Source organism: Melopsittacus undulatus, chromosome 1 (genome assembly GCF_012275295.1).
Source record: "Melopsittacus undulatus isolate bMelUnd1 chromosome 1, bMelUnd1.mat.Z, whole genome shotgun sequence".
NCBI lineage: Eukaryota > Metazoa > Chordata > Aves > Psittaciformes > Psittaculidae > Melopsittacus > Melopsittacus undulatus.
Genome location: NC_047527.1, coordinates 103,970,512 through 103,988,279, shown reverse-complemented (window position 1 = coordinate 103,988,279; position 17,768 = coordinate 103,970,512). Strand labels below are relative to the sequence as shown.

The 17,768-nt window shown below is 42.3% G+C and overlaps 1 protein-coding gene across 3 annotated transcripts in view; it reads left to right on the top strand.

Annotated features, from left to right (window-relative positions):
* PRKAG2 (protein kinase AMP-activated non-catalytic subunit gamma 2) overlaps window positions 1–17,768 on the top strand; it is a 216,614-nt gene that overhangs the window by 62,282 nt on the left and 136,564 nt on the right. For all 3 annotated transcript variants that reach the window (XM_034064345.1, XM_034064320.1, XM_034064383.1), the window contains 2 exons: window positions 1,746–1,817; window positions 12,907–13,186. In XM_034064345.1, the coding sequence (XP_033920236.1) occupies window positions 1,746–1,817; window positions 12,907–13,186 (352 nt within the window). The remainder of the gene's footprint in view (window positions 1–1,745; window positions 1,818–12,906; window positions 13,187–17,768) is intronic.

Here is a 17,768-nt window from a genome sequence, read left to right as displayed (position 1 = left end):
TGCCATTTATGGCCGAGCAATTTTTATGTGGACTATGTAAGTCATTTTGATCTTAACTAATTATAGTTGCTTAACTAATTAGAATTTGTTTATAATTAAGAATAAGCAAATTGACACAGAAGCTTTTCTTGAAAGTCCTGTGGTGCCTGGTGCAAGCCTTTGTCAAATCTTGAGAACAGTGAAAATCTAAACCAAACAGATTCCCTGTTCTTTTGGTTTTGAGATGCTTCCTTATGTTTTTATTTGCAAATGAAGTTGATGTGAAGCACAGATGTCAAAGCATGGTGATGAGGGTGACATTGTATAGTTGGGTTGGTGCTTTGTAGTTTGGGCCTTTGTGGATAGTTCCCATTGAATGCGCATAGATGGAGCCAGAATCATGCTAATTTCTCATGAATACTTTGGTTTGTGGCCGAATGATTTGGGGCCAGCTTGGCCAAGCCTGGCTGCTGCCTCTTTTTTCTACTTTTTCCTTTCTTTCCAACTTGGCATGAATTGCTCCCATGTGCTTCAGTTCCAGTAATTCAATATTTTGTTCCTTATTTTTGTTGTTTCTTATGTAACTGGAATATTTTTCAAACACTTGTAAGGATTATGTCTGAGTTATACACATTTTTGAGCATATTTTGGATTTGGTATGATTACACAATGTGATGTGATTGGACCTGTGGCTGCTCTGAATTCTGAAGGCAAGCAAGCCCTGCAGACTACCCAGCCAGTGCTAATTTTTAATTAAGCTCTATTTAATCTCAAATTAGGCTTATGTGAAATTGGTATTTATTTATGTTTTGAGCTATCCTAAATGGGATGCAGATGTGGTAGTAGAGCAGCACTGAATCATTACATGGAAAGGGTGATGCCTCGCATCTGCGTTGGGGAGGTATTCCTGACATTTAAACCAAGATTTAGGATCCAAAATTTGGTTTTCAGTGCACAGCATTACACAACCTTATGCTTTTGATCACAGAATTAGTCATTATCTATTTTTTTGATCAAACAGATGCTGAACTTGACACTAACATGATTTCCTTATGCATGTAGAAAGGAGCTCTAAAAACCCCATGGCTGGAACATGAAATAGCATAAACAGAACAGATGGCAGGAGGTAGAACATAATTGCAGTTTGGTTTTTTTTGTTAATTAAAGATGAGCATGTATGCTTCTCTTATGATTTTATTGTCTTTAGTCATGGAGAATCGGGTGCTCCTCTCATTTGTGCAAGTGAATTGCTTATTTCCTCCCTGAGCACTATGGCACAATTTTCTCCACCTCTGTTCTATGTGTCATGTGTTTCCCAGAACATCAACATATTCTTATTCAGGTTTTGTTTATTCTCATAACTACTCTTTAAACTGAGATGATACACCCCACTCAAGACAAGATAGGCCATTTGCTGAGCAAGTGGCTGTATTGAAACTGTAATTTCCTACAAATTTTTCTGTGGTATTTAGGTACCTCCCATTGAAAGTTTTAGCATAGGACTTCTGACTTTGGCTATACAGGTGGTTTTCCACTGTGGTGTAGTGCAAGCTCTACTAAGGGCTCTTTATATACTTGGAACTGAGAGCTGCGTTTGGTTTCACAGCTAAGGAGAACGATCAGAGCCTGTGTTGTTGCTTACCAGTAATTGCTGTGGGTAAAGTAGTGGGCACTTCTCTAATAAAACCATGGGTTACAGTCATGGGATGCTCTGAGGGAAGGAAACATTAATATAGGACATAATTTTTTCTTCTCTGTCCTGGCAGGATCTCAGCTCATTTGCCATGCCATTCTTGGACGGTGATGTGGAGAGCGCAGACAAAAATGCTTCTCGCAAGGTAGGATATTTCCAAAGTTTCACTTTTGCTGTGGTGGTTGAGCCCTTTGGTGATAAACAGCAGTTATTAGCCTTAAAAAGTCGGGGGTTTTAAGTCTTTCGCACCGTACCATTAACCTGTTGAGAGTGATGCATTAAAGCAAATATAGTGACTTTTGCAGACCTTATCATGACAGTGCTTACGCAGTGTAACCTAGAAACAGTGCTAACCTCCAGTGGTATTGTCTCAAATGCTTCAGATGTTGTGTGTAACACTGTTGTAATTCAGTGAAGTGATATTGCTTAACTGCATTCTCAGGAATATAGTTAGCTAACAAAATTTCTGGTGCTGCTACAGAGATACAGTGCCCAAATAGGTGTCTGTGGCTGTTGGTATGTTTTCCTGGAATTGCCCCCTGATGTCTGCTCTCTGGCTACAAAGCTTTTAACTGAATTTTAACTAAAATTTGCTGTCTTTGGCACTGGCAAAATGAGCTGCCTTCATTTGCTGAAGCTACAGCAGTAGGGTCTTCCTATAAACAAGAGGAAAGATTCCTCCTCATTGTGGGATTAACTCAAGATTATCCTTCTGGAGGCAACGGTATGGTTTGTGTTTTCTGATGTCCTGGTATTACAATCAACCAAGAGATTCACAGAGCTTACTTGCTTAAAATGATCAGCTAAGCCTATGCAATAGATGACACTAGGGATGGTTATACAGCTCCTACACAGCTTTCAAGGAAATAAGAACTGTGGGTGGGATCTGTCATCTTCAGGTCCTGGCCTCATTACTTTCACAAAGCCTTGAATTACAAGCTGGTCTGCTAAGTGTAAACCTCCTACCAGCCAAGTTGTGAAGAGAAATACTGCTCTGAACAGTAGATAGCCCCAAAAGCTGATCTGTAGCTACACAAAAGACCGGTTTGCTTGTCACAATATTTACAAGGCTGTGGACCTCTGTGAAGATTAAACCTGCTACAAGCCATTTGTCAACAAGTCTGCTGTTACAGTTCAAGGCAGGTGAAGCAATAAATATCTCCTTAGTGAAGCTAATCTGCACCCAGAACAACTTAGCTCTGTTGACAGCACAAGTTTCTATTCCTTTACACCTCACTGCAAAGGACAGTTGTATAAAAAAATTCTGCAATCCATCAGTAACTGAATACTTTTATAACATTGGCCTTGTTCTTTTCTTCACTGGACCTTTTAAGACTGACGTATGAGTCACTGACGCAGTGGAACTCTTGTAGATGCCAGGGAAGCTGAAATATACAGTGTTGCCAAAAGGTGCTTGCTTGGAGGGTTGAGTAAAATGAACAATGTGATGGTTTTGGAAGGGGTTGTCATGCTGGAAGAAGGCAGGGTTTTCTAGCTAAAACTGGATTGTTCCATTTATCAACTCCTTTCCCAAAGAAAGTTGAGAAAGCTGCAGGAATCTCAGTCACAAAGAAAAATATATACTGAAGCCAGTCTATTGCACTCATGTAGTATTACGTGATATTGTTTAATGACTTCCACTTCCCCACTTATGAATCCCCTGTTTTTTCTCTTAATAGTCTTGGTTCTCTCTTTTGACAAGTGCTTGTATTGGGAGAACTAGAAGAACATTTCAGTAGTTGCCCCTTCTTGCACCTTCAGTAAATGCTGGGGTTTTAATCCCTAGACTTGGGTCAAGTTCTGCTTATGGAAGTGCAATTAGTTATGGAATAACCATGCAAGTGGGACTTAACATCTGAAATTGCATTTTAAACTGACTTTTTTGACTGAGTGTATAAGACATAGAGTTTTTTCTAATATTATGCTTGGAGCTCTGTTCAACACATACAGCAAAGTGGAATCTTTGCTGCTAGAGAGTGATGACTAGCATCAGACTGCAGTATTTACTTAGTTTTAACTAAAAGTTTACCAGTCTCTATTGGTGCTCAATGAAGAAATCCCTGAGTTACTCTTTCAAGTGAGATGGTTTTTCTTTGTTCGAGTTTGAAATCACAGTGCAGTGTGTAGCTTCTGTATATTAAAAGTCAGTGTTCCATCAGTAGTGTGGCTTTTCCATACACCCGTCTTGTAGGAGACAGGCAATTCATCGGGGATGTCTCTTTTCCTGCACTTAACTCTTCTGTCACCTGAGCTATAGATCGAGAGTAGTTCGCAGCCTATCTTTCCAACCTGTCATTAATTTAATCCTCCTATTCTTTGTGAAAGGCTTTTAGAAACTGAGTTAACATTTTCCACAGAGATCCTCTATACTTTATCATGCAAGTGGGTCTCAATCATTACCCGGTGACAGCAATCCTCATTACACAATTAGGAAACTCAAGTGGAGAATTATTTGTTCAAGTTCACATATGGATTTTTTGGCAGTGGTGGGAATGTGACACACATTTCCTGAAGTTGAGCCTTAATCACTTCTCATTAATATGGCTATTATTATAAATGTTGTATTCTTCTTTCCTTTATGACTGACATCAGGAAGAGGGTAGGGATAGTCTTCACCTTTCTCTGTTGAAGATGGAGAACATAATACTGTGAAGAATCTTGTGTAGAAGTTTTTGGGGTGGAGTGGTGGAGAAAGGTAGCTCTTGTGCCTGTGGCAGGTATTCCGGCCCTTCTTATTACCTGACAAAATGCCTCAATACTTGTGCTGGTTGCTTTGTGTAAAACAGCTGGTATTCCCTATTGCCCAAGCTCAAAGCATGCACACTCTAGAAATGACTGAATCCTTCTTGCAGAGAGACCTTAAAAGGTCGTTAAATGCAGCAGTGTAGATAAGGACAACTGGGTCTTCCTGTATAAGGAGAAGCGATTAGATTTACTGGATTTCCTCAGTCTGGGAAAAGATGGTGGAAGAGAGGCAGCTTAGAGGCCTGGAGAATCATGAGTGATGTGGAGCATCTTTCAGAAAGTAATTCCAGTATGGTGTGGTAAGGCAGCAGTCAGTGATGAGTGCCCCTCTGCACCCAAATGGCTCTATCAATTTCAGAGATCTTAACACCTTAAATACTTATAGATTATTCATCTAAAATGTGATGGATAAGGTGAAAGGATAAGGTATAAAAATTATAGGAGACAGATATCCATTGCCTGCAGCTGGAAGTGCAGGATAGTGAATGATTAGAGAGAAAAACATGACGTAAGGAAATTGTCCATGGGGACAAATAGCAAATTATAGAGGGAGGAGGAGTAGGAGGAAAAAAATAAGTTCAAAGAATAATATCAATCTATTCCTTTATGGAAATAATAGAATTGTCATAAGAATATAGAACAAAGCTTGAAGAAGAAGTGTGCATTTAATTTTTTTTGTCTACATGGGGAAAAAGCTGCTGAGATGTTTATCTTAGATGACAGTGTTGACTCTGTGCTATTCATAACTTCAGTGTATTTAAAGCAGAAGGTGCTAAAACTAGGCGTTTTAAAATTAAAAGCAAACAATTCTGATAAAACACCCTTGGCTGAATTGGCAGAGCTTTCTCTGACTAGTGCTGATTCTGAATACATCTTGGAGCAGAGATGAGGTTCCAAAACACTGTGAAAAAAAGAAGTGATTACTGTGTTAATATTTACAGTGTTTGCAATTAGGATAATTTACAGGTTTGTCCTCAGCAACAGGATGAAATATCTAGTATTGGATAGTTAATGATGCTCTTATAATAGACTCGTTTGAATTGGAATTAATGGTAAGCAGTTCTTACTGAACAAATGTGGGGGTTTAAATGGATTATAAATCTGGTTGGAAAATGTCATAGTGTTGGTGTCATGTATATAAAAGTAGCACAAGACAGTTGGATTTAAGAAGCTGGAATGATACTGAGTAAACATGGAGCCTATTAAATGGGTAAAAAACCTGGCTGGTAAAATAGAGACTCATGTGTGGAAGGTTTTGTTTCTAGGCAGACAAAACATTCTGTTCCTATACTATATCATACTTTATCAGGGACTTGAAAGAAATACAGAGAAATGGCTGATACAGTTTGTAGTTCTACAAAAACGAGGGGGGAAAGGGGTACACTCTGAGTAGGAAACTCTCCAGTGCAGAATGAAAATGCGATCAGTTACACCAAGGAGCAAGTCTTGCAGGCTTCATTTTTGCAAAGCCTTAATTAGATTTTACGAATGGCTGTTGGTAATGAGCTGTACATGGATTCTGGATGTGACATGGCATTTAAAGGATGAGTTTGTTTTTTTGGAAGTACAAGCAAAGGAGCAGGGTGAAATGTAGATGCTTTGTTACAGCTACCTATGGCACTGACTCACAGTTCTACTCTCAGTAATGCAGGAAAGTGCTGATGAGCTAGGATAAGAAAATATCTGAGTGACTCCAGCATTGAAGGACTTCAAGGATTTCTTTGTCCTGCTTCTGATCCCTGCACTGTTTTTGTTTTGTCCAGTGACTCAGGGGAGCTGCATGAGCAACCCCCGAATGATGGAGAAGCAGCAAATAAAAATGTTGGGTTTAGCCCCCCCTTCTCTGGGTAATAAATCTCTTTTTGTTGTTTTTTTTTTTTCCCCAGTCTCTTAATTATCCATTTCTATATGAGCAGTGAGAATCGGGAGCATGTCCTGGATAGTGCCACAGCCTTGGCATGGAGCACATGCAGTAGACACAGTGAGCCTCAGGGCAAAGACACATAGGACAACCACTGCACTGTCATGTGCATGACTCCTTCCCATCCACTGCTTTAATATAAATGCAATTAAGGGTTAGGAAGTGGAGGGGTAGCCAGCCCTGCTTTCACTTTTCCTCAAGCCTGTTTCTGCCTTTGAGCAGCCCTGGTTTTCCTGCTGGAAACCTTACTCCAACTGTCTGTACAGCAATGCAGAGCTCTCAGAGCCTGCCAGAGCAGCCAGATGCATCCCGTTGTATTTTAATTTGGGAAAGTGTCATTGTACTTTAGTTCTGGGAAGTGACATCTCTGATCCTGTAATATACATTGTCATCTCAATTGTTACTGCTTATGCAGAACCAAGGGAACTAGTGGTGGTGCATGTGACCACATGGTGCCTGGGAGAGTAAGTCCTTCATTACCTTTCAATCTAATAAAGTCAGCTCTTGTGTTTCTGCGAGCTCTTTTATTCCAGCAGAATGAGAGAATCATCCAATTAACTTTATCAAAGGGCTTTTTTATTGAGATTCAGTGGAAGGGCAGGAAACAAGTGCAGACATCTATCTGGTGTATTGTCTCTAATTGTGTTTGCTGTCCTTGTCAAGGATGGTGGGAGGTGATTCCTTTTCTGTTCCTCGACATTCAAAAGATTTTTAAGTGAAGAGGCAAAATGAAAGTCAAATAATTCACTGTTTTAAAAGCAAACAGAACTCACATGCTCCATAAATGTCTTAACTATTTGGAGCTGGAGAATAAAAGAACGCAGCTCAGGAGCATTTAATAACTTTCACTTAAACTCAGAAGCCTTTTGAAAGGCTGTTCAGCTTGAGCCCATCTGTATGACAGATAATTTTTTCAGCCTCTTCTGAAAAATTAATCTAAATTCAGATTACCATCTGAATCAGAGCCAGAGATTTTTCAGGGAGGGCATCCACTATGGAAGGCTGTGTGCCCAAAAAAGGACCACTTTCTTGGAGAGCTGGAGCACCCTGCTAGGGGAGCAGAGGAAATGGCTGCGGAGAGGTGCTGTGGCAGGGACAAGGGCACTGCCTGTGTTTGCTGCCTCCAACACAGCCTCTGCCTGTGTCATGGTCAGGATCTTCTCAGCAGAGCTTGTTCATTTTTCTAGGCACGTTGCTTTGGGAAGGACACTTCTCTTCCCTGCAGTTAAGGAGTCCTTAAATTCTAGGTTGGGAGCAGAAATGGCTTCTTAGAGAGGATTTTTTTTGGTAAAATGGAGGGATCAGATTTTCAGTACAAAACATGGGAAAGAAAATGACAATGTTGGGAATACATCTGCCTGTGAGTGAGAAGAGGCAGGGCTGAGTTGGATGGTGTGTGGACAACAAAAGACTAGTTTGTGGTGAAGTATGAATAGTTTGGTCTCTTAGCACATTGCAGTGGGGATTATCATATGGTAGTGATTAAACGTAGTGTACTTTAATCTTTCTTGTAAAATAAGATGAAGAATTGTGAGTCAGGTAAAGAAAACAAATGATGGGAAAGATGGCAGGCTGGTGTCGAAAGGATGACTGCAGGGTGAAGGGACAGAACTGGTGGGGTTTGCACAAGCTCAGTCCCAGAACTGGTCTTTGCTAGTGAAGCTGAGGTAAAAACTAGAAGCATACTAACCAGATTTCTTGGGGTGCAGAGAGAAGTGGGTTTTTATTAGGGAGGGACCTTATACCAGGAAGACCTGGGTGGCCTTCAGGATTAATAGTTCTTAACAGCACAAGATGCAAGGTTTTTCACTTGTGGAATTTCAACAGAAGCAATACATAATACAGGTCAGGGATCATTCTCTTGGCCTGGAGATGAAAGGCTTGGACACAGTCCTTTTGCAGAGCCAAACTCTTGCACCTACTAGAGCAGTGTGGCCATGTGCAGTTTGGGACTGTCCCTAGCTTGTGCTGTCTGCCCAGGTGGCACCTGGGGAATGCTGATGGCACAGACTAAATCGCCATCAGCCAGAGAGTGAGCAGAGAAGCCACAGGAACAAATGCCTGATGACTTGAGCCTCTTGTCCAGCTGTTTTATTCACGGGTAGCCTGGGACTGGTAGTGATTCTTTTTGTTGGGAATTTGTCATCTAGGAGCTTTTAGAAAATAAAGGTGTGTGTTTGCTGGTCCCTCACAGGATGGCTCTGAGCCATTAATATTAATAGCTAGGAATAAGGAAGAAGGGATTAGGAAGAGAGAAAGATTCCTTCAGCCAAGTGAAATGACAGAGGCAGCTTTCAGGATGCTATTTCTTGAAATCATCCAGAGCTGCCCAGTGTGGAGCAAGTGCTATGCTGTCCCTACATTTCAGTCAAAAATGGAATGTTAAGTCTGCTGAAGCCTGTAAGACATGTCTTGTTTTGCCACCTCATTCAACAGTGGTCAGTTCTGGATGTATTTCAGAAACCCACCCAAGATCACTTGGTGCATGCAACAGAGCAAAGTCTTTCCCTAGTCCCCAGCTGAGGATCCTTTTGTGCTCCCAAGCATGAAAACTGATAGTGTAGCATTTTAGAACATGTTTCCTCAGTGCTATGTAGAGTAACTGGTTTAGCCTTGAACAAGTGAAATCAGTGACTAGAAACAGCACATCTGATGTAGCATGGGGCTCTGCTCGGTTGCTTAACCTCACCAGGGAGCACATTGCCCTAGGCTGAGGGTTGCACTGGCACTATTACAAAGCTGCTAATTTAGCCCTATTCCGGCTGCACTGTTTTCTGACTGTATATTCAGGAGCTGACATTTCTCTCCAACGTAACCAGTTTTAAGGTGTAAGGAGTCTAAGGTTAGGCACAGAGCTCAAAGATCCTCTGTATGCTCTGTACAAAGCCAACGCATGAGTGTTTTGTTGGTGGTTGGTTGTGGTTTTAATTAGGTGAATTCATACTTGGAGGAAATTTTCATTTTGTTTGATTAGTCCTTATTTGTGCATTGATTTGTATTGTACTTGCATTGTGTGTTTGGATTCCTTATCTTCAAAAGGCCAATTATCCGATTGAGGTGAAATAAACCATATCACCATGTGCATTATTAGGTGTGTTTCATATTTCTGCCCTTTCTCACTTTACTGATTTTCCTAGACCAACACAAACTGATGTACAAGGGTTATTAATGGGAGAAACCAAAGTGCAAGATGTTTCTTTGCTGCTACAGCTCAACTGGAAGAATAGTTATCTTTCCAAAGCACATGTGGAGTTTTCTGCCTACCTGCCTGTCATAGCTTCAGGAAATGAGTCCAAAAATCATGAAGAACAGGCTGATGATCCATCTGGCTGTGTAACCTGCCTCTAGCACCACTGCCAAAGTCACACCGACTCTGCATAGGAGGGTGGGGGTTATTCCTCAGCAGAGATTCTTCTGTGTTCCCACTGAAGTATGAAAATGAACAGTACCCTTGACTTGTGTATATGCTGTGATAACTGTCGCTGCTGATGATTTTACTTATAGAAGCACCTGATCGTCTTTTAAAACTCTCAATCCTTTAGCCTCAACTACTATTCCAAGAAAGCAATCCTGTTGTGATTCCCCAAGCAGAATCACAGGTATTTATCTGTTTTGATGGTGGGTGTAACCTGCTTTTAATTAACGTGTGGAGAGACTGGAGGAGAACTCGATGTAGTAATTTCCTTTAATTTAGTAGCATGCACATGTGTATTTAGCAGTGTGCCCCTGGTGATCTGACAATTAGCTAATAATTCAGCTGCCTGGCACGATGGAGAGAAAGCAACCAGTTGTGATTGCAATAAATGAAAACATCCCGCTGCTCCTGCTCGGAATTTGAGGACAATTTGCTTTCGTGTCTGGCTTGGGCGTACAAGGGAATACTGACTTTTTGGGCAAATTGTTGTGTGCCATTTACATTTCTGGGATTGCTTTAGAGTGTGGGAACACCACAGCCTTGTCAGAGTGGCTCCTGCCAGCGTGTCGTCATAGTAAAAAAAGCATGCAAAAAAAGAAAACACGAAATATTATGGGAGGCACCAGAATGACATTGGTTTTTTTAGCTTTACAAATGTCATGGCTTGTCACTTTGGGAAGAGTTATGATGAAATTCCCATCCTGGAAACATTCTTAAATTACAGTAGTAGTGACAGGTTTGTATTATGATTAAAATGAACTTGCAAGTATTCTTATTCCCCACTTTATGGCAGTAGATTTGGCAATGGATGTATTTAAATTTCAGTGCAAAGGGAGGTGCTGTTGTGCTACTTAGTTGCTTCCTGGCTATATAGTTGTCAAGAGAACAGCTATAAGTAGTCTTGGATGATTTACAGATGATATTTTAATAAAGCTAATGAGTTTTTATGAAAAAGCTATCACTTTGGCACTATTTTACCCATGATAAAAATGCAGTTTGTTTATTAATTTACTTATAGTGTGGTTATTATGCCAGGTCTCAGTTGAGGAATTGCACCCTATTAGTGTTGATGAATACTCACCAGGAGACAGTTTGTGTGCCAGAGGACTCAGAGTGGTAATAATGAAGATACGGTCCACATGACAGAATAGATGTGGGATATGAATGAGGTTAGGATTGCACATAGAATCCATGACAGCTGGGAAGCAAACCTGAGCCTCAGGCCACTGCATTAAGCATGAAGCACTGCTTTTCCTCCTCTTATGGATACTGTCAAGATACTTTTAGTACCTATTGCTTCAGTTAAAGTTCGTTAATGTTTTCCAAAATTGTCCCCTTGAGGGCAGCTGCTCCCCTAATATGTCTGCAAAAGGAGAGGTTGTTTCTGAGATATTTTTGTCCATGTTGTCAAAAATAAGCGTGCAGGTATAAGAAGCTGTTATGTCTTTTGCAAGAGATTTTTGTGCTGCACAGAGGAGCACAGAGCAGAATTGATCAACTGTCAAGGGCTTTGCCAGCATGTCTCTGTTCATGCTATTTGTGTCCACCTCCCAGACCAAATGCCACTTGCCTTTTAGGTTAGAAACCTTCCCAAATGAGAGACCACACTCCCTGCAGGCCCTTCTGCAGTTCCCATGGAACGGGACCCATTCTAGCTCTGTCCTGTCCCAAGAGGAAAGAAGAGCTGGTCTAAAGTGCATGTGTAGGAGACAGAGGTTTACGAGAAGTGAGGTCCTGTGTTACAGGACATTGTGCTGGATGTTGTGCTGCTCATATGTATTTCTACAAGCATGTTGAAGCTGTGGCTAAAATTGATTTTGAAAAGGGAGTTAATGGCTTATGTATTTTAAACTCAGCTGACCATGTTTTTGTTAGGTTCATATATACAAGTCTTCACTGACACAAAGGAGGGCACAGGTACTTATGAAGCTTTCTTTCATCTCTTCTTTCACTAAAATCATCCTAATAAAAGATGCTGGTTTTTCCTACAATGACTCCCATGGCAACAATACCGTACCTAACTAGGCTGACGCACACTGGGAGGTATCTATCACAGGTAGAAGTTGTCTGATCCATATCTCCTGTTTTGTGTTGTGTAATTGGGAAGAGAGGAGCAGGCATGCAAAGGGCCTGAAACACAGTGGCACACTGTGCCTGTGGGCACATACACCACGGCCTTTGCTTATTCCTTCCCAGGAGACCTAAAACCCACTGCTGCCTTTTGCCAGGAACAGAGCCCTTCATTCATGAGAAATGCCCCTGGCTAAAAAAGCAGTCTCATACCCACAGAAGTACCTTGTGCATCCAGAAGGAAATAAACTCTACGTGTAGCCCAGGCACAGGCAAATCCCACAGAGGTTTGGGGTTAGCTTCTGTTAATTGTATGCACAGAGAATTTAATCTTTGCTCCCTTCTTTTTTGTTGTTTTTCTGTATTTTTATTCCGCCTTGCTGGGTAAACCTGCACAGTGCAGCGCTGCGTCGTGCACAGATATTCACACTGGCTGAAAAGCCAGCACAGGTCCCAGAAGAGATACAGCTATTAGGAGGATTGTACCCAAACTCAGGGACAGGGTAATTCACAGCAGTGTTGTCACTCTAAAATGGCTCCTCTCTTTTGGGGACTGGAGTTGCAATCCCACAGTTGTGGCTGTGGCCGTCAGTGTAGAGACCCATAAGGTGCTTAGGAACTTGTGTACTGTGCTGTGCCACATCATGAGATGGAGATTTAAGTACTGTAGAAGGGTGCTTAAATTAAGAGGAAGAGTTTGGGGCACTGTGTTTCGTTAGTGGTGATCATTCATTGCCTGTCATCTTTCAGTTGTCGGGAGAAGGGAGAGGGATGTGTATCAGATTAAAACAGTAAAGAAAATCCTGTGTTATATGTGATAATAAAAGGTATGCCCATATATTGAAACTTTTTTGTGAAATTCAGGCTGTCTTTAAGAGCAAGGGGCAGTGTGGAGCCCAGAGAGGTGGTACACACAGTGCCAGTGTCAGTGGAGGCAGTGCTGTGGAAGGTGAGGTGTAGCTAATCCACCACACGAATAAACAGGAGCTGATTATGTTGAGACAGGTTCAGAGATCCTGATGGCCCAAGCTGAACTGAATTAATGGTGGTTTTCTTTTTATTTCCCTTTTCTCTCCTCCTCAGGTGGAAGAAAGCTACTCCACCGGCAGTCCTTCCAAAGGGCTTTTCTCCAAAGGGCTCCAGAACCGACCTTCCAGCCCCGTTTCTGCCCCTGTGAGATCCAAACATAGCCCTGGCTCACCCAAAACAGTGTTCCCCTTCCCCTACCAGGAGTCTCCCCCACGCTCCCCACGCCGAATGAGCTTCAGTGGGATCTTCAGGTCCTCCTCCAAAGAGTCCTCCCCCAATTCTAACCCGTCTACCTCTCCTGGGGGCATCAAGTTTTTCTCCAGATCAAGAAAAAGTAAGAAATTGCTCATGTTATTTCAGGAAGATACACAGTACCTCTGGGCTTGGCCCATTCTTTACCTGCGGTAGTGAAGTAAGTGCAGATGAGGCATGTGCTAATTTTTCATTGTCGCTTTCACTGACCATGTGTTTTGGGTTTCTGACATGCTGGCCATTAGGGTATGGCCTCTGCGGGGCCGTGGACACCTACACAGTGCTGAGGAGGGAAATCATGCTTCAAAGCTTTGCTTAGGATTCCTGCATCCGCCTGAGTGGGAGTTTTCTGGGTGGGTTCACTGAGGCTGGTTGGATGTCAGCACTGGGGCTCCAGAGCAGCTGGATGTGTTCATGGGGTTTGCAGTGGAGGTGGGCACAGGAAGAACATCATCTGAGCAGCTAACAGAGACTTGCCTCTGTAGACTCCATAGGGAATTCCTGTTCTTCCTTTAAATAATATTTCTCTGCCTTGTTGTAGGAGGGGAAAGAGACCTTTACTGTGTAGAAGTGAATGATACATGTTTCCAATCAAATGACCATTAAGGGAGTGTGTGAGCTCCTCTGCCGGAATATGAAAGGCATCATAGACCTGTATGGTTCAGAGCACTTGCCTGCTTTGTATCGGGCACAGATTGTACCTCTTCGGCAGCCCGGGGGCTAATGCACCATCAGGGCTCAGAAATGAACTGACTAAGAACAGGCTTCAGTTTTAAAACTTCCTTGCTGAATAAGGGTTCCCAGTGCTGGTCTACAAACCCAACCTGGTCTACCCGAGGGGTTAGTGGCTATAGGAAGGGGATAAAGTGACAGGGGAAAGAGGGGACTGTCTTACCACTGAGGATGCTGTATTGTCAGATCATAGTGTGTTTTCCTTCTGTGAACTGAAGAAATAACTCGGTGATAAATTGTTGGCAAACCTGTGACAATGTAGGTAATTAGTGGTGTGTATACCTATGATTGGCTATGTTTCCTGCAACATATTGACAGCTTTCAGTGACTTAAAATAGTACAGAGGGGCCTTCTTGTTTTTCTTCATCAGAATATACCCTAAAAGCATTAATTTTAATCAGAACAAGTAATTTCTTAGTGACTTTTTTGCACAAGAACATAGCTAGGCAAAGAATATAGGATTTTTTCTTTATGTTTATGGGAAGTTCTGCTGCACCTTAATAGAAATGGCATCTTTCCCAGTCCTTGCCTCTCTCTAAAACACCTTCAAGAGATTGAAAGTAGCAGCCACTGTTTCTGAAGGACTCAAAGTAGACTCTAAGCATAATTTCTATTCAAGGACATTTGTTCTTCTCTGCTTGAAGTTCAAGTATCCTTTTATGTTCTTTCTCAAGCCTCTAGATAATTACAGTCCATTTAAGCTCTTCTTGCCAGTCCACATATATTTAAATACTGTATGCAATATGCCACTGATTGAGCACGCAGAGAGGGGGTGGTTGCTGCAGGAGGAACAGCAATGTACACTGCACAGCAAAGCCACCTTGTGACTTTTCAGTCAATTTGTCCAAGTGAACGGCACTGTTTTAGTCCTGGCTACGTACAGCAGAATATTAAATAAGTCAATCTTCCAGTGGTCAGCAAAATCCTTTGGATAAGGTCACATCGCTGTCACAGGAACAGGCTTGGAATGGGGCCATGCTATATTTGAGTTAACAGAGGATAGCCATGACCCTGCTGCTCCAGAGAGAGTTGCAGGAATTGTGCTGGGCTTGGATGTTTGTGCTCTTTTGCTCTTAAAGCAGGAGGGACAGCCTTTTGGAAAATATGTGATGATTAAAACTGACGTTTAAACTGATAACTCTTCCCATTCTGCAGCTTTCTGCAAAACAGGATCTTTCTTACCATATGCTTTCATATGGTTTAGCTCTCTTACAGAGGGACTAATGCATATACATATGCTTTACTAGCATGTTATAGTAGGTTTTATTCACAGAGTGCTAAACAGGGGTTGGTAATGAATTACGCTCTTAGCGTTTACTATATTTAATTAAATTTTAGTAACTTTTATGTAACAAAACTTCCAGGACTTCAGGAAATGTATTGGTTAGCATTTCTGTTGTATTACATAGTTTTTCAGAGGGAAGGCTTTTTCATTTTGCTACTTTGCAGATGAAGAATAACCCTATGTATTGCAAAACTCTAAATTAATTGGTTATACCCCACTCAAAACAAAGCCTATGTGGCTTGAATAATATTTCCTGAGTACCAAGACTTCTCAGACACTCCTCAGAGCAGATAATCTCATACCTTTGCAAATACAGGCTAGGCAGAGATCAGATTGAGAGCAGCCCTGAGGAGAAGGACTTGTGGGTGTTGGTTGATGAGAGGCTCAACAGTGAGTGCTCGAAGCCCAGAAACCAACCATGTCCTGGGCTGCATCAGCAGCAGTGTGACCAGAAGGTCAAGGGAGGGGATTCTCCTCCTTTGCTCTCATGAGATCCTGCCTTCAGGACTGTGTTTAACTCTGGGGCCTCCAGCATAAGAAGAACATGAACCTGCTGGGGCAAGCCCAAGGGAGGGCCGTGGAGATGTCTTTAAACTGAAGATGGCTTTGAACTGAAAGAATGCAGATTTAGATTAGATACAAGAAAGAAATTCTTCACTGTAAGAGTGATGAGACACTGGAATAGCTTGCACTGAGAAGCTGTGACTGCCCTATCCCTGGAAGTGTTCAAGGCCAGGCTGGACAGGGCTTTAAGCAATCTGTGGAAGGTATGCCTGCCCATGGCAGGGGCTTCAAACTGGGTGATCTTCAATGTCCCTTCCAACCCAAACCCTTCCGTGATTCTGTGACATGCTGTGCTGGAGAGCTGTGAGAAGAGCTAAATGTTCACATGGATCCATGTTTCTGAAGGTGCATAAATGCTTCACTGCTCAAAATTGTCACAGCCTACATGATTAAAATCCCATTCACTCAAGCAGCTTGGCATGCCTGTGCTGAAAGTGAATGATACTTAGGTTGCTTTATCTGAACTGACCTTGAACGTATTAAAATCAAATGGACTTGTCATGTTTGCTTGCCTTTATGACCGGGCTGGTGCTCTATTAATGGTATTGAAATGATAATTAACTCTGTGCTGGGCTGCATTAGGAGCAGCATCACCAGCAGGTCAGGCAAAGTCGTTCTCCCCCTCTGCTCAGCACAGGTGAGACACATCTGCAGTGCTGGACCTGAATCTGCGCTCCTCAGTGAAAGACAGACAAGGGCATACTGGTTCAGCAAAGGGCCACTGTGATGGTCAGGGACTGGGGTGCATGATGTAGGAGGAAGAAGAAGAACTTTTTACTGTCTTCAGTTACATATCAGGGTTATGGAGAAGGCAATGCCAGCCATCTCGGGGATGCCCATCAGAAGGGCAGGAGGCAGAGAGGGAAGCTCCAGGCAGGTGTAAGGAAAGTGTCCTTGATGGTGATGATACAGCTTTGGAGCAGGGGTCTGGAGGGGCTGTGAAGTTGCTGCCCTTGCAAATTTCAGTAAGTCTACTGGACAAGGCTGTGAGCATCCCAGTTTAAAGTTGAAGCCCTGCTTTGAGCAGGGTTGGACCAGAGACCTCCAGAGGTCCCTCCCAGCTGCAGCTCTACTGGGAAACTGCACTGGAGTCTTCTCTTTGGGTTTATAGCAAACCTGTGTTTTATCCAGGCAATCTGTAATTAAAAAAATAGAAAAAAGGAAAAGAAAAAAGGAAAAGAAAAAAGAAAAAAAAACAAGGACCAGATTAGAGTTCACAAGGGTTTGGGGTTTTTTTTTCCCCCTCCCTCCCCCCCCCCCTTTCTATGAAATGAGCCTGTGCTGCACTCTTTTGCCTATCATCATGCAGCAGTATGTGGGGGAAGTATGTGCAGTCTTTGTTTTAAATGACATACCCATCTTCCCTCCACTTCCTCCTCCTACACATTGTTCAAAACACAGACTAACCTGTTACTGTGCATATTCCTTGTTTTTCTTGGAAGCAACTTCTTCCTTGCTTGTTTTCATTTTAAAGGCTATGTGTGGTATTCTCAGTGCCTTCTTTCCCATGTAGTTGCTGTTTTCCCACCAAAGTTATTTTGCCTTTTGAATATATGCAGTTTAGGAAGGGCATTAATGGTTAGGGTAGGGCAATACTAATACAGAAAGTGATTTGCAGACATGAGGCTTAAAATGTTTTCCACTTAAGGGTGTGAGTTTAAAGTTGTTGTTCATCTTTAATACTGCATCACTTGATTTGGCAATAGCCAAAAGCTCATATTTGTGTCTTTTCCCTTTCGTTACCCCAGTTCAGCAGCTGGTCATAACCCCAGTGCTCTGATCTGACAAAAGATTTGACTCGAAAGGAAAAACACCTTCCCACAACATGTAATTGGCTGCCAGCCACTTCAGGTATTTTGTAAGTACAGCTTCAAGACAGTAAACTGCTGGATGCAGCTTCATGTCCACATCTCATCTCTGAGAAGGCAACATGTTCACCTCAGGCCCCTCTGGAAGAGGTTCTGTGGGGACCTTTTTGGGCGAGGTGTGTGCTTGTCCACTGGTGCAGCCGCTTTGGTTCAGGAAGTTCACAGCAGAAAAATCCAAGACAGCTCTGTGTGCTGGTTTTCTGTACAAGTGCTCT